Raw genomic sequence first — 15,766 nt, 5'->3', positions numbered from 1 at the left:
CTCAGGCATAAAGGCCTTGGCTCTGTGGCTGGGGAACGAGGACAGGGAGGGGAAAAACTGGGAGGGAGTGCTGGATCTGGTGCAGGCCAGGTTGTCTAAATGGAAATGGGTGCTGCCACAGTTGTCCTACCGGGGAAGAACTCTCATCGCCAACAATCTGGTCGCCTCGTCTCTGTGGCACAAAGTAAAAGTTCTGGTCCCTCCGCCGGGCCTCCTGGAAAGACTGCAGCAACTTCTGGTAGATTTTTTTTGGACTGGCCGACACTGGGTGCGAGCGTCGGTCCTGTATCTCCCTGTGGCAGAGGGGGGGCAGGGCCTCATCGACACCGTCTCCAGAACTGTGGCCTTCAGGCTGCAGGCTCTACAGAGGCTCCTCTATGGCTCGGCGGTCTGGACACCACTGGCACGGCTGGTACTGAGGAAGGCTGGGGGACTCGGTCTGGACAAACAGCTCTTTCTCTCTAACCCAGCTGAGTACGATCTTTCCGGACTGACTCCTTTCTACAAATCCATGATGGAGGCATGGAAGACTCTGACAATCTCCCGTTCAGACACCAAGCCGGGGCCAAGGGTCTTTGAGGAGCCTCTGCTCCACAACTGTCTGATCCCCACCACGGCCTTCTCTTCAGCCACCTTGAGAGGTCAGCTCATCAAGGCGGGGATCATAAAGGTGGGCCATCTGGCTCGGACATCCACGCAGCAGCTGACGGTGATGCTGGGGGTTCGGTCCAGCAGAGTGGTCCAGTGCCTGGTGGAAGAGGTGTGGCGGTCTTTTCCTGCTCCTCTTCATTCCTTCGCACAAGACAAGAATCGTGTTGGACAGTGGAGTAGCGGAGAGGACTACGTTTTCCCCTCCCTGAGGGTTCGTCCTGCTGTGGGGGAATGGGAGGAAGAGGAGGGCAACCTGCTGACCACTACAACTCTCAGACTGGGCCCTCCCACTGCAACGATGTCATTCACACTGGGGGTGGGTAAAAAAAAAAAAAACCCACTCAGAATACTACGTTTCAGCATGTGATCAGTAAACATATACCACATTAATTAGAGTCAGGTTTTTGAAGTGTACCTGTGGAGAAGCTCATGTTTGATGGTTTTCACATGCACAAGAGAGATGTCTTCCTCATCAAATATGAAGAGCTCCACTTGGCTTTTGTGTTGAGGATGATTGACCACAAACAGATATATCTCATCTAAGAAACAATGAGAAACAAAGGGCCATGAAGGATATAGTGAAGATAGACTGAAAGAGTTAAAACAGAGAGGGGGCATACAGTTCCTCTCACTGATGATATAAAGCCTGATACTGTGAACAGGTACATTTCAATCACCTGAAGACATGAAGTCCTGTGTTCTGTGCAGATTGTAAAGTTTCCCAAGTCTTTGGTGATAAACTGGATCACGTAAATACAATCTGACTCGACTTGTTATACAAATTCGGGAGTATTTCTTTTAATTGAACCGTCAGAAACGCATCTTTAGTTGCAGGATGTCTTTAAAAACAAACAAAAAAAAAACAATGGGGTAATGCTTATTCCTCCTTCTGCATGCTGTATATGCCTTATGTGCTTCATCACAGAGATATACTGTACAATTAGTGAACGATTTCTTCATTTGTATTCAGTGTCAAATGTACAGGCACACCCAAAACTGTCCTGTTTATTGTACCCAGAAGGTAACTACTGTCTTTAATCACTGCCAGTGATTGCAGCAGGTTTGGCCGCATATTGTGCGCACCCATACACACACACACACACACACACACACACACACACACACACACACACACACACACACACACACACACACACACACACACACACACACACACACCTAAACACATAAAAAACCAACACTTGAAGGGAAGCAGCCTTCAGTTCAAGTGAACTAAAAAGAAATTCTTTACTTTACATAAAATGCATCTTTGGAGATATATATATATATATATATACACACACACAAACTATATATCTTATAGTGTGTGTGTGTGTGTGTGTGTGTGTGTGTGTGTGTGTGTGTGTGTGTGTGTGTGTGTGTGTGTGTGTGTGTGTGTGTGTGTGTGTGTGTGATTATAGACTCTACCGGTTGGATCAATGTACACACTGATGCCGTGAGGATTGAATGACTCCAGATCAAAGTTCCCACTAATGTGCATCTCCATCGCACTCAGACCAGGATCTTGTAGGTCCAGGTAGAAGATTTTTCCGGGTGCAGTCCTGGATATTTAAGTCCCTTAAAGTCAAATATAAATGAAAGATATTGCTAAAAAAAAAAAATCAAATTATGAACAAACGGCTATGGTTTGTAATGTCAACACCAGCCGTGCTCCTCACTTTAATACTCCCATCATTCAGTTTAAACACTTACAGCACTGATGAAAGCAACTCCATCATCAAGGATCGTTATGTCTTCGGATCCATTGACTGGGAAGAAAATGAAAAGTCTCTCCTGTTAAATTTCCTAAACGTCACACCAGTCATCCGGCTGCATTTTGATAAATACCAACCAAGATTTTTCAGGAAACTACAGTTGGGAAGATGATTCTGCACCAGCTCTCTGGAAGCCAGACTCCTTTTCCTGCAGATTTTCCAACATAATAAGTTAAAAAAAAAAAAAACAGCAGGAATAAACATCTAACCACATGATGACGCTCTTGAGTTCTACATTACCTCAAGTTGATGGCTCTCTCTCCCAAAAGCGCTGACAAGGCAGCGATGGCAAGTGTGACGAAGACCTTTCCCATAGTGAAATCATGAAGACGACGCTTCAAAAGTGCGTTAAATTGAGCGACTGTTGAGTCCAGGCGCGTCCCCACAGGCGCGTCTCGAGGCGCGTCCCCGGAGGCGCGTCCCCAGAGGCGCGTCTCGAGGCGCGTCTGCAGGCTGCGTTCAAGACCGTCGGAAATAATCCCAAAGCACACGTCTTCAGACGTCTACTTCCTTTCTTGTTGTCTTTGGTTGACCTTTATATCACACAACGCATGCATTGTGTGATTGAGCAGCATCAGTACAACAAGTCATGAGCGAAATCAAGATAATTATTCAAATTCATTGAACTAAAAATGTATAGTGATGGATATTTGCCAGCACAACAAAGTTTAATGATAAAAATCTTTAGCAAATGGAAGGGCCTAATCAGTTTATTATTGTTCATTATCAATGGAAATTGAACCTGAATGCTTCTGATTGGGAGTCGACCTCTTCACGCCACTGAGCCACAGCCACCCCCAGACTTACTTACTGAACCCACTGTACAACTACAGTATCTCCCATATTGGTATATACGAGATATAATTGATTTAAATCAAAATTTTCCCTTAGTTTAAGAGCATTTGTACATTTTAGAAAAGTTCACGAGATCATACAGCATGAACAAGTTGAACATTTTCAAGAAAATTAGGTGAAGTCTAAACATAAAGCTGCTTTCAACTATGCTGCTTGGTGGAAAATAAGCTTCTTTTGTTCAGCTGTGAAAGAAACCAGAGCACCTGGTGAACTTGGAGAACGAGTCCCTTCAACGCACAATGATGAGGGTCCAATGGTGGAATGGGAATGTTCATATGCAAAACATGTGTGGACGCAACGGTTCTTCTTTCAGGATGAGGTGCCAATTTCAAATTTGCCCTGTTCCTCGCCAGATCATTCTCTTAACGGCTTTTCATCCTTATATATTCTTTCCATCGATGGCTGTGCTGTGATGAGTGCATCTCTCTCCACCGTCAGACTCCTGGGCCTCAAGTTCAAAAGCTTTTCCCTTTCAAGAGATCGTTGTAGGTTGTGTACAATTTCTCTGTCAAACTAGATTGCACAAGCTCTCCATTCCTTTGTTCTCATTCTCCAAAACCTGTTCTGCCTGTTTTTTCATTTGTTTGACCAGCGACTTGTACTCGTTTGTACCGTTTACTTCTGAGAAAATTCTGCTGACATCAATTTCTTTTGTCAAGTCGTTTGAGCTGATATACACACATGCCAACAAACGTTCTCTGAAGTAGCGAAGACCCCTTCAAGGCTGCTTACTTCAATTAAAAACAGATTTCATCATATTGTGCATATTATGTATAAGATATGCAGCTTCAACATGTCAATAAGCTGCTGATGTTGCTCATGATCAACTTCTTGATTTAAAATTTTAGACCACATTCAGCCTTGCAGGTCTCAAGAAACCTTGATTCAAATCTCGTTCCTGTCAAAGCAACTGACTAAACTCATGTATTTGAGTCAGCAGGCTTTGCTGAAAACATATGGGATTATATATAATGAAATTAGTGTTGTTGGATAGTCTAAACACGTTGTGCCCAAGATTTATTCGTGTATTGCCAACCACCCAATAACAATGTAGTGCTTGCAAAAAAAAAAAACCCTGTTTAAATTGTTTATTTTTGAAGTTGTTTTTTTTGTAGGTGATGACTCCTCCCAACATAAAGCAAAAAAGTTACAAAATTGTCTATGTAATCAAAATCATGTGTAAGAGACCTCATAAAAAACAAACATGAACACATACATACACGTACAGAAGTGAAAGTAACATAAAATTGGCAAACTATTGACCCTGTGAAACTCAGCATTGGGTGCATGCAACCTGACAGTAACTGTAGAATATCTACAAAGAGTCCAATTAATGAATGATAGCATCTAAACAACTTCAACACACCAACAAACTCCTGCACATTACATCGTGTGCAACCGGCGAGCGCTGTTCGGGCGGGGCGGTGCGCGCCAGGCTCCTGACTCGAGTCATGTGAAGTCGTGTAAAGGTTCACAGTGTAATACAGCAGGATCCCCCATCAAACAGTTTCAAGCAAGACTGTATATTTGGAACATACAAAATAAATTTTATTATCCATTCTCTTCATGTCTACATCTTATTAGAATTTCTAGACAATGGCATTGTCAAATAACACACCCAAATTAATTCTAATAATCCTGACAGGTGCAACAATACGTTTCTGTCAAGTCCAGGTGTCAAAATATAACTGAATGTGAAAAGCAAAAACAAAACAAAAAAAAACAAAACAAAAAAAAGAACCTTTTTTTCCTTTTTTAAATCTTCTTTGTTATTCTGAACATAAAAAGGGCGAGGCCGTGGGCCCCGAGAACTCGGCGGGACGCGGCCACAAACACACATGGACACGGGAGAGGGAGTGGCTTCAGGGCTGGGACCCGGCGGCGGCGGGGACTTGTGTGGCCAGAGTGTTGGGGGCAGAGATGACGGGGGATCCAGCGATGTTAGCCAGCGGCTGTGAGGAGGACATTGAGGTGATGCCTGGGAGAGACGACGGGGCTCGTTAATGGTTACGCCACAGAATCACACGTGTAACTCCAATACATGTTGGTGACACTGGTCCAAGACTGAAGGGTTTTTTTTATTGTCACCTTAACACTTTTTTTTTTTTTGAAATTCCGTTTGGCGTGCTCTGTATTGACAACGTTGAAAGAGATCATGTAAAGCAAGGTTAAATACGGATTTAAAGTTTTATAGATTTGTAAAAAAAAATATATATATACATACATACACACACATATACACACTTTTTTTGGGGGGGGGTTAAAAATGTTCTGTAGGATAAAACTTTTAAAAGCAAAAATTCTAAATTACAAATGGCTGCAAAATGAAATAAAAGTATGGTTTAATTTAAATATAAATGTAATTAAAATATAAATACAATGCAAAAGGTCATTTATTAAATCACATGGCAAAACTGGTTGAAATAAGTCCTTTTTGTTTGAGAAATCTTAAATTAAAAAAAAACTATTTGTATATTTCATAAGATTTAAAAGGCCATAAATATAATTACAATAAACAAGCTAGAATTTTTCTACATTAGGCATTTGTAGAAATAACTGAAAAATACATAATTGTTATGATATTACAATAATCTGAAACATTTCAATGAAATGCTGTAATTATCTCTCAGATTTGATCTTTTTCTGAAAGTTTTCTGATGACAGAAAACCTTTTAATGTCGTCACCGAGTATCCTATTCAGTCCAAATGCGTTTTTAAATAAAAATGTCAATTATTAATAACATGAATGAACATTTGCTTCATTCAATTCCTCCATTTTGGGAAGCTTCAGGTGACATGAGGCATTTACTTAATCAATGAGTGTTTTTGTTTTTTTTCATATGCAGGTCACTTGGCTGCGAGTCGTAATAAAAACATGTATCAGCAACCCTTGAACAGTGAACAGACACGACGACAAATAACCTGCTTTAAAACAAGCTGCTTGCACTGCCGCTCTATCAAAATAGGGGCGTCAGAACACATTTTATTTCAGGAGCCACATAAGTAAACACGTTTGGAGAATTTACCAAAATGCAGATGAGCCATTATTAGCCATGCATCTTTAATCACATGTACACAACTCAAAATATGCATAGCATTGTGACTAACAACAAGCGAAGTTAAGACCCAATCAGGGCTGGATGCTAAATAACGTGGGGGTGTTCAAACCTTTTTCACTTCATACAGAAAACGACAAACTGCAGGGCCTAATGAGACGAGTTCAAGAAGTTTCTCGTCCCAAGGGCCGGTTATAAAAGTGAATAAAGATTTATATAAATCAAAATATAATAAATAGACTGTTCTTGACCAGTGAGACAACCACTGGATAGCCTTTGAGAAAGATTTACAGTTTGTGAGAGGACCTACCAGCCATCATACTTGAGGAGCTGACTGGAGTGGAGCTGGCAGCCATCCCTCCAGGAGTGGCCCCCCTTCCCTGATCTTTGACGATGGGATCTGAGAAAGGGCAAAGTGTGTGTGTGAGTGCCGTTAAAGCACCAAACGAGTAGCGTGTAAAAGAGGAGCTCAGAGCAGAATGAGCTCACAGAAGTAGGGATGATCCATGGCCTCTCTGGCCGTGAGGCGAGCTTGATGGTCGTAGCGCAGCAGTTTGTCGAGGAAGTCCAGGGCCTCTGTGCTGACTAGGTGCTGGTTCTCACTGTGCACAAACCGCTCCCACCTTTTGCGGGAATGTCTAGAATAGAGAGACAGAGAGAGAGAGGGGAAAAAAAAAAAAAAAAAAAGAAAAGATTCATCTGTCAAAGCCTTGCCCCAAATCTTTCAGGGAGGCTTTCATTGGGGTCAAGCAGCTGCGAGGTTTCACCTTCCCAGGATGTCGTTGAACCGTGGATCCAGTTCAATGTTGTACTTGTCGATGTAGTCGTACAGGTCCTCGGTGCCCAGGACTTTTGCAATTCGCACGAGCTGCAAAGTTCAAACAAAATAAAACATTTCAGGTGACGAATGTCAAAAAGTATTATGGAGTGAGTTTCCATCAGATGCACTGCATTACTCCCAAAAAGAAGATCAGTATGAACATACTGACAATTCATGACTTTTAACCACAAAATAAATGACTATCTCCAATATGTGATATCCAATATGTTCCACAGCAATAAACATCACAATAACTTCATGATTAAGAAGGTTAAGAATAAAAAGGGCAGTGTAGAAAATTCTTTCATTTCTCATCTGTACACTTTGAGCACGACAATGGAAACATGCAGCTAAACGCCAGCAGGCTTTTTACTTCAACTGAGTGAAGATTTCAAGCTGCAGAACTAAGGCCCCGTTTACGCAACGTTTAACGTGACAACACCTAATCCGTTTTTTAAAAAAAGGAGTGCGTTTACACTGCTGCAGACACACTGACAACGATGTAGTGAGTATGCCAGGCCACGGAGGGCGCTGTTACTTGATATTGTAATGAAGCAACACTATAAAGGTGAAGAAAATGGAGAGAACCCTACAACCGTATGGACAGATGACACATCGGATGCTATCAAGGGTGAGTCTCAAATGTAAAACTACGGATATGGATGTTAAAACTAGAATAGGGGCCGCGAGTCAAACCATTGCGGGTCGGCCATGTTTGTTTACAAGTGCATGAGCAGAAGGCTGGGAAGGGAGGGGGAGAGATGCGCATGTGCAGTAACAGGCTCCATAGCTGCCGGGAGTCTCTGCAGGACAGAGTAGCGACCGTGAAAGAATCTTTCCACTTTGGGAGCCGGTATAAAAACACTGGTGTCATGTAAACAGACCCCCCCCCCCAAAAAATGAAGAGGGTTTTGCGGATACAGTCTTATTTGTTGTCGTGTAAACGGGGCCTAAACCATCAGGCATATTCACTGAACGGTGGCAGCAAATCATTTATTTACATAGGAATGATCAGATCAGATGATTACACTCTCTCAATCAAAAAACTTTTTTTTTTTTTAATACCGCAAGTATATACATGCGAATTGGGACTCAAACTTTGTGTTATTTTCATTTCATTCAACGTTAAACTTCAACATTTCATTCAAGATCAAATCGGTCTCTTCCTCTCGGCTGAAGTGACCCTTAAACAGCGTTCTCCAGCACGTACCATTTGTCTTCTGCTCATGTTTTGACTGTCGCTTTAGCTGAGCACAAAACAATCAGATAAACAGGCGCAGGCACGCAGAGACATTACTGGGGAGATTTCTTGGTGTTTTAATGTGATTCCCTATCATCACATTAAGCTGTCAGTGTAAAAACTTTGTAGTCTGCATGTAAACAGGAAGTCTGTCCTCTCCAGCTCTCAACTGTTTTGGCGCTTTGATCATTTCCGTCCATCAAGTACAATCAGAACCTGCTAAAGTCTCAGGTTTGATGAAAACGACACATTCAGTGCCCCATCTTGTGGTACGAAAGTGTTTCCAGACACCGCAGCTTCTTTATGAGCTTGCTTACTTCAACAGGTACACGTTCTGATAAAAGTCTTCGCTAAATTTACACGTTCCTTTAAGGGTTAACACATCTGTCATTTTCTTACTGCATATAAAATGACCAAGAAACTTAATTATACTCATAAATTAGAAGCTGTTATTGGGAAGAAGCTGTTTCACTATATCGTTTATAAATCTATTGCTTGTTTGTCATGTCAGGATTAAATTGTAGTTCGAGGCTGTGAGAATCAATCAGAGCTTCCTAATGCACGATTTACAACTAGTAATACACAGAAGGATTTTAGTCTCTGGGTTATCAACAAGTGGTTACATATTAAACCTGAGGGAGTGCACTAATGTTGAAAGCTACATTTGAATGATCCAATGAGCAATTCCAAAAAATAATTTCAGTATGTTAAGATCATTTTAAGATTAAAGTCAATGAAACAAACTGTGTAGTTCATTGAATACAGCGTCACACACTGCTCTCTTCATTCACAGCAGACTGGATTCTTCATACCTGATCATAGTTGTCATGACCATGAAAGAAAGGCTCCTTCCTGAAGATCATGCTGGCGAGCATGCAGCCCAAACTCCACATGTCCAAGCTGTAGTCATACATCTACACACACACACACACAGTGAAAACGAGAGGGAGGGTGAGGGTTACACTGGAGTCAGGTGCTTCCTGTAGACCTCTTGTTGCCTGAGGCCTATATTTGCATTCTCAAACGGGCCTCACCTGGTAATCTACCAGTAGCTCAGGTCCTTTGAAGTACCTGGACGCCACTCTCACGTTGTACTCTTGGTTTGGGTGGTAGAACTCTGCCAGACCCCAATCGATTAGACGGAGCTGAAGAAAGGGGAGATAAAATGCTTCAATGACGGCCGGCGTGACAGACGAGAGACTGAATGAACGAGCATACAATACCTTTCTGTGTTCATGGTCAATCATTACATTGTGTGGCTTGACATCTCTGTGCATAATTCCCATACTGTGGCAGTAATCCAGGGCCTACGAATTGATTACAAAAAAAGTTAACAGCCACAATTATGATTTAACTCGTGGAAATAGTTGGGAGAACTAAAAATCTCACCTTTAAGATTTCATACATGTAGAACCGTATGTCAAAGTCAGACAGAGTTTGATACAATTGCTGTAAAACAAAACCCCCTCATTAGTCACCAGAAAATACATCAATAAAATTAAATACAGTATTTAAAATTCATGATGCACAGGCGCATTATTTATCATTACCTTGAAGTCTGTGTTGTTCACATGTTCAAAGACCAGAGCGGGAGTTCGGGACTAGAATTAAAGAGAGCATGTGTTCACGAGTCTTTGCAAACATGGAAATTCTGAAATGTGACACAGCAAAAATGTGAATTAAATAAATACCACGGGATCCTTGACGATATCTAACAGTGAGATGATATTTGGGCCTCCTCTCAGATTTTCCAGGATCTTTATTTCTCTCTTGATTTTCTTTTTCTTGACAGGCTGTGAACACAGACATTATTGTGATGCACGTGAAATCTCTACCAATGATCGTTTTCAGAATAAATAAATATGCCGTCTCCATACCTTCAGTATTTTGACAACCACTTTTTCATTGTTTGTGATGTTTATGGCTTCGAACACTTCACTATATTTGCCTCTCCCTAGTTTTCTGACTAGCTGATAGTCGTCTTGGTTCCTAAAAAGAAACGTTAAATACGGTCAGGAATACTCCCAAACAAGGCCATAACAAAGACAAACAATTCCTCTTTGCCTTACCCCCATTCAACAACATGGGACTCATAGTCCCAGTATTCTCGAGGTCTCTGTGTGTTTACATCAGGGTAAACTCGAGAGCGGCTTGGAACAGGGCCAGACATATTCTACACAGGATCTTCTCTAAATCTCCTAAAAGACAAAAGAAACTAATAAGAAAAAAAAATGTTCCATCTGTTGTATAATTGTCAGAAATGTACAAGTGACAGACAAGCACAGTTAGTAGTAATTCATCATGCAAGTAATGTATTTAGTATTTACAGCTGTCATGGAAGACACAAATCAGCACTGTACCTGGGAGGTTTCCTCCAGGATTATGTTGACAGATGAAGTGGAGCAGAAATGTCAGAGATGCCTTTTACAGTCAGATATCTACGTGGTCAACACAAATATATAAAGACTGTTAAAATAGTGAAGCATTTCCAGGGTTTCAACTGCAGATTAATGACATGGTTTAACCGAAAGTTGTCCTACAGGATGTTGATTTAGTTAATTCAAGAGTGCACGCTTCTCACGTGCTTCAGATCTGCAGTAATGGTTCAATGAATTACAATTTTACGTTCGTATTTTTAAGTATAGTCTGCTGTGTTGAAATATGGCAGCGTACGAAATGGAGAAACCTGGATGTTAAATGGGGGCATCCAACCAGTCTAATCAGGAGGTACAGGGTTCAATACAGTCATCACTGGGGGCTACAACAAGGCAGTGTCTCCTGTTGGAAAAGGGCAGAAAGTAGGTTGATTAAAATCAATACTGTCAATTAAAAGCAAACTGTGAGAGGCAGCGGACGGCGCCGACACACAGCTAACGTTAAGCCGGGGTTGTGTTAAATTAATGAACGCCGGGGGGAAAAGCATTCAGACCACAAGCAGTCTCCAGGGGGGGGGGAGGAAACTAGTTTGTTTCGATGAGGGCTAGTTTGCCGGCTTCGCAGTCTGATGAAAAGATGAGCGCAAAACCCCGCACAAACCCGTTGTGGCCCCGCAGGCCTCCAGCGGAGCTAACAGCGAGCTAACGGCTGAGCTAACAGTTAGCCACCGGGCGAGCCGGGCTAGTTAGCATTAGCTCGCGAAAAGCCGGCTGGAAAGTCACAGCTAACTCCGACCACAGTATCACACTATACCCGCGAGAATAAAGCAGATAGCGTCCCAAACAGCCAAAAACACCCCTCGGACGGTCGGTGTTGTCGTAAAACTAAGCGGAAAGCTTCGAAAATCACATTTCCTAAAGCTACAAAAGTGCTAAGCTAACAGGCTAGGGGAGTGAATAGCCTGCTGGCTGGCGAGGCAACTGGCTGACAACGCCTTGAAAAAACCCCAATAAACCCACGGGGAGAGCAGCGGGGTGGCGCCGCGGACGTGGGGCTTGTTTTCAGCTTTACCCCGCATCCGAAGCCCTTGGTGGTGGCTCCGAAACAACGGCGATTTGAGATTAAATAACACGATTACCTCTCAACGTTGTTGGGACGTCAATATGGCGATGCTCGAGATGAAGAGCTTAGTGGGAACAGCCTCTCCAGCAGGGGGCGCTCTCTTTTTTTCTGTCCACACGAGGGGCCTCTGCAGCTCCCTGTGTCACCAACAGGTCTCAGCCCAGCAAGAAACTTCTCTGTGCATGGATCCAGTGATGATCTACGGCTTTCTCAATTGTTTTTCAACATGGCATGTGCACATGTGGCCGCGTCAGATCTGCTGTTTGAATAATAAACGAAACATAAACAGACTTACAGTAATGTGATTATGGTGGAGGCCACAAAAATGTCCTATTGGCCACAACTGTAACACGTTTTTTTTAATCTTGAATGAACACTGAAGCTGCTATTTGAAGTAAAAGTCAAGTTGAAGTGAGCTTTATGGCCAATGCAGTTGTGCAGCAGTGTCCACTGCATTAAAGTTAAAATGAATGAATGTACCAAAAAAATGTACTTTAAAATACATTCAGTTTCCCTTTTGTTTTGTTTTCCCATAATTTTGATTCATACTTGCTTCAAATGTTGACTTTATTCAAGATATGATCTCCTTGCCTGCACAGAACGCAAGCGGGGGACAAAAGAAAAAATACTGAACATGCAGGATTAACTGTAAAATTGATATACGTTTTGTGTTTATCACAATATTACAATATATAATAGTACCAAAGGCCTGTCAGATGCCTGTTAAATCAAATTAAATTCAAACAATGTTGGTTGCTGTGTGGCCTGCACCTCATAACCTGCAACCTCAAAAAGAAGTTAATAATGAATTCATCTGAAGATGTGAAGCAAAAGAAGAAATCATTCTGCACATAAAGACGTCATTAGGCAGAGCTTGTGTGATTGATCACATTACATTGTGCTGACACACCTAATGAAAGGACTGGTGTATAGAGCTCCTCTGTGTAAATGGACAATGGTGCAACAGTTATAAAAAAAAAAAAAAAAAACCTCCAAAAAACAATACAAGCTCTGTGGCATTGACTTCCTCTGTTCTGTGCCAGAATAGTCACTGGGGGCAGTTTAACAAAGTAACCACCTACCTGTAATCAACGCATAATGGATGGGTAGATACAATCACTTTTGTGAGCTTGGATGTTTCAAACAACCGCTTTCAGTTTGATCCCAAATGACTAGGCATTTGTTTTGCTTTTCCGAAACCTATAGCACAACTATTGCTCCTCTGTGTGCACGTCACGCACCGATCAACATGCAGAAGTACTCTTTTGACTGGAACTCAACCTGATACATCTTGTACGAATCTGTAATTAACAAGAGCAAAGCCCACTGATGTATGAACACTGGCGGTACATAAAGTCCGAGCTGCTTGTTTTCTCACAAACCCGGACACTTTTGAGCCCAAATCAACAATGAAGTTGTAAGTATATTTATATCCTTTGAAATTGAAATCCACTTTATTTCACGAGTCATATTAGCATTCATTTATAGTCAAGCTTCAAATAACTCATTGCTGTCTAATGTCATGCAAATGCTTTACATTTTTATTTGATTTATTTCAGCTTCTTGTGTGGTTTGCTACTGTTTCCATTTGCAGTTGAAACAGCCTCAACTGGAGGTAACCAGTCACACGGGAAAATCAATGAGTCAACGTTACATTTAATGCACAGAATCTGTAAGATTTTTAGCAAATTGTGTGGCAGGTATTAAACCAATTCTATATTTTCCTTTCTAGCCCAGGAAGAAAATGTGTTAAGCTTTCTGAATGGTGAGGTTAATTAATAAGGTATTCTGGTTTAACAAAATCTTTTCAAAGTAAGTTTAACAGTGTTTGAAACGTTAAAATAACTTGTAAATTTCAATTTAATTTCCCTCCAGGCGCGCTTAGCACAACTACAGAAAAGGCCACAGCAGCAAGGACCACAGGTCTGTTGTTCAACAGGTTTTACTTATATGAACTTTTAGATTGATTCAGTTATGAAAGAGGAAGGCTATGAGATGTCTCATGCCAGATCCTCAAATGGGTTTTGGTTCCTCAACAAAATAAAACAAAGATCACAAAGTAATAGATAGTCACACTGCATTAGTCCTGCTTGTTGTAGTATAAACAATTATAACCACCCTATGAATCATCATCATCATCATCATCATCATCCTCATCATCATCATCATCATCATCATCATCATCCATCTTATTTCTGCAGTGAGCAAGAACTCTCCGAGAATTCCTGCGAAGGACAACAAATCTGAAGGTTCATTCTTGAGTCTTTCTTTCAGGTCAAAATGTAAAAATATAAATTTGATAATGGGTGCGTCACACATTCCTGAGTTTCTTTTCTTCATTAAAAAAAAAAAAAAAAGAAGAAGAAGAATTTGCAGATATATCAGAGGACGAATCTGCGGAGAAAATCCACAACAGTCGCTTACCAGGTACGTGAGATCCGATGCCAAGAAAATGAAGGGAATTAGATTCTATGTGAGAAAAACAACCAAAACGTCCTTGTGACTGTTTTCAGTGCCAGAGGCTCCCGAGACGACTGGAAGTGAAAGCACAGGTGCAGTATCCTAAACCTTCTCAGTGTCTGTTACAGTGCACAATAAAGCTGGTGGTGAAGGAAAAACATGTCTGTCTTTCCCCGATGCGTTCAAAGACCTCGACAGCTACGAGGTCTTGGTTCCCAAGTGTCCTTCCAGGAGGACCGGGGGACTGAACAGCGACGACGTGCAGTCGATGGATACCACGAGCAGACTGCGTCAGGACTCCAGGAGTGCGGAACACAGCGGGCCTCGGGAGGAACAGCCAGCCAGCAGGGATCACACTGATCTTAACAGCGAGGAAGAAGTCATGACGAGACCTCAGGGGGTCGGGAACCTGAGACGGGCCACATGCGGAAACGCAGGTGGGATGAAGAGTGAGTTGTCTCCGAGCCAAAGTGGAGAGTGGCTGGATGCAGATAGCCTTGAGGACAGCAATGGGCGACCGGCTGCAGTGGGTAACGCTAAGGACGCAAACTATGACGGTAAGACGAGAATCTCAATGTAAAGAAACTGCATTGTGAGCAATCAATGGCTGAATCATTCATGTTCCCTCAGAAACCCGAGAATATAAGAGTTATGAAACGCATCAGTTTGGTAAGTGTTTTTCTTCCGCTTGAGAATGTTGTGAATATCAATATCAACGCTTTATTTTTCTTACTCCAGCACGTCCAGGACATGGCACCGCGACACAGAGTCGAGCTTCCTGATGTTCAAACGAAGGTCTGATTCTGTATTTTACTCTCACAACATGACCTGGAGGGTCATGAAGGGTCTTCTCCCAATCAATTCAACCACCGATCACATTGAAAGCTCTGCGTCTTGTCATTGTGTTTCGAATTAATGTTGGACATTTCTTTTTTGTTTTTTTTTTCTTCTCTATTCCAGATTTGATTTCTTCCTCCTCATGATTCAGGGACTTTAGTCTGTTGACTCACGAGTAGCAGACGGGCCACTTCCACAAGTTTTGGGGATTTTCCCCCTCCTATTGTTAGATTGTTTACATGTACCTTTTTTCCCATCTGCATCATGTGAAAGAGTCTTGAAAATAAAAGGATTTTGACTCTCATGTGTTGCGTGGACTAATTTAACAGAGTATGCTGCTTGGAGTACAGATTGCAGTTGTAAATGTGATTAAAACAGTCTGACGTCTGGTTTAAGATGCTGTTTAATTTATAATAAGTTATAAACATAAACTCACAGTTTGCAACAGATTAGGATTCACAATCAAGCACACATCACATTTAAAGTCAGTCATAATGGAATATGATATATTGCAATTATGTGGAAAATACAAACAAATAGTTCATATAAAAGTAGCATATTGAAAGGTTGTTGA

The 15,766-nt window shown here is 41.7% G+C and overlaps 2 protein-coding genes across 3 annotated transcripts; both read right to left on the bottom strand.

The window, feature by feature from the left end:
- Positions 1-840: 840 nt before the first annotated feature.
- Positions 841-2,763, bottom strand: LOC308133800 (serum paraoxonase/arylesterase 2-like; the record flags this gene model as incomplete). The annotated part of the gene is made up of 7 exons (XM_080501312.1): positions 2,667-2,763; positions 2,504-2,574; positions 2,365-2,420; positions 2,185-2,229; positions 2,080-2,152; positions 1,067-1,190; positions 841-961 (listed from the first exon to the last, which is right to left on the bottom strand). The coding sequence occupies exons 1-7, from the start codon at positions 2,738-2,740 to the stop codon at positions 841-843; spliced, it is 564 nt and encodes a 187-aa protein (XP_080357438.1). The 5' UTR covers positions 2,741-2,763.
- A 1,593-nt stretch (positions 2,764-4,356) lies between these two features.
- LOC308133907 (casein kinase II subunit alpha-like) lies at positions 4,357-11,968 on the bottom strand. Of its 2 annotated transcripts, none has more exons than XM_080501453.1 (15): positions 11,912-11,968; positions 11,071-11,175; positions 10,758-10,835; positions 10,467-10,595; positions 10,275-10,386; positions 10,089-10,190; positions 9,948-9,998; positions 9,787-9,846; positions 9,621-9,704; positions 9,432-9,542; positions 9,210-9,311; positions 7,105-7,205; positions 6,827-6,975; positions 6,648-6,737; positions 4,357-5,259 (listed from the first exon to the last, which is right to left on the bottom strand). In XM_080501453.1, the coding sequence occupies exons 4-15, from the start codon at positions 10,565-10,567 to the stop codon at positions 5,144-5,146; spliced, it is 1,179 nt and encodes a 392-aa protein (XP_080357579.1). In that variant the 5' UTR covers positions 10,568-10,595; positions 10,758-10,835; positions 11,071-11,175; positions 11,912-11,968; the 3' UTR covers positions 4,357-5,143. The 2 variants fall into 2 exon arrangements, with proteins under 2 accessions (XP_080357579.1, XP_080357578.1); XM_080501452.1 differs by having other exon boundaries at positions 11,084-11,175.
- Between the last annotated feature and the right edge of the window lie 3,798 nt (positions 11,969-15,766).

The sequence above is a fragment of the Blennius ocellaris genome (genome assembly GCF_963422515.1).
Source record: "Blennius ocellaris genome assembly, chromosome: 8".
NCBI classification, from domain to species: domain Eukaryota; kingdom Metazoa; phylum Chordata; class Actinopteri; order Blenniiformes; family Blenniidae; genus Blennius; species Blennius ocellaris.
The sequence above is the reverse complement of the archived record's forward strand: the minus strand, read 5'-3'. Positions and strand labels throughout refer to the sequence as shown.

Bases quoted from the DNA above. Each gene is read 5' to 3' on its own strand.
- LOC308133907 (XM_080501453.1), bottom strand. From the start codon at position 10,567: ATGTCTGGCCCTGTTCCAAGCCGCTCTCGAGTTTACCCTGATGTAAAC. The intron at 9,705-9,786 runs GTGAGATTTTTA...ATCAATTCGTAG, and splicing joins ACATGTATGAAATCTTAAAG to GCCCTGGATTACTGCCACAG. The intron at 7,206-9,209 runs GTATGAAGAATC...TGAACTTTGCAG, and splicing joins GTCATGACAACTATGATCAG to CTCGTGCGAATTGCAAAAGT.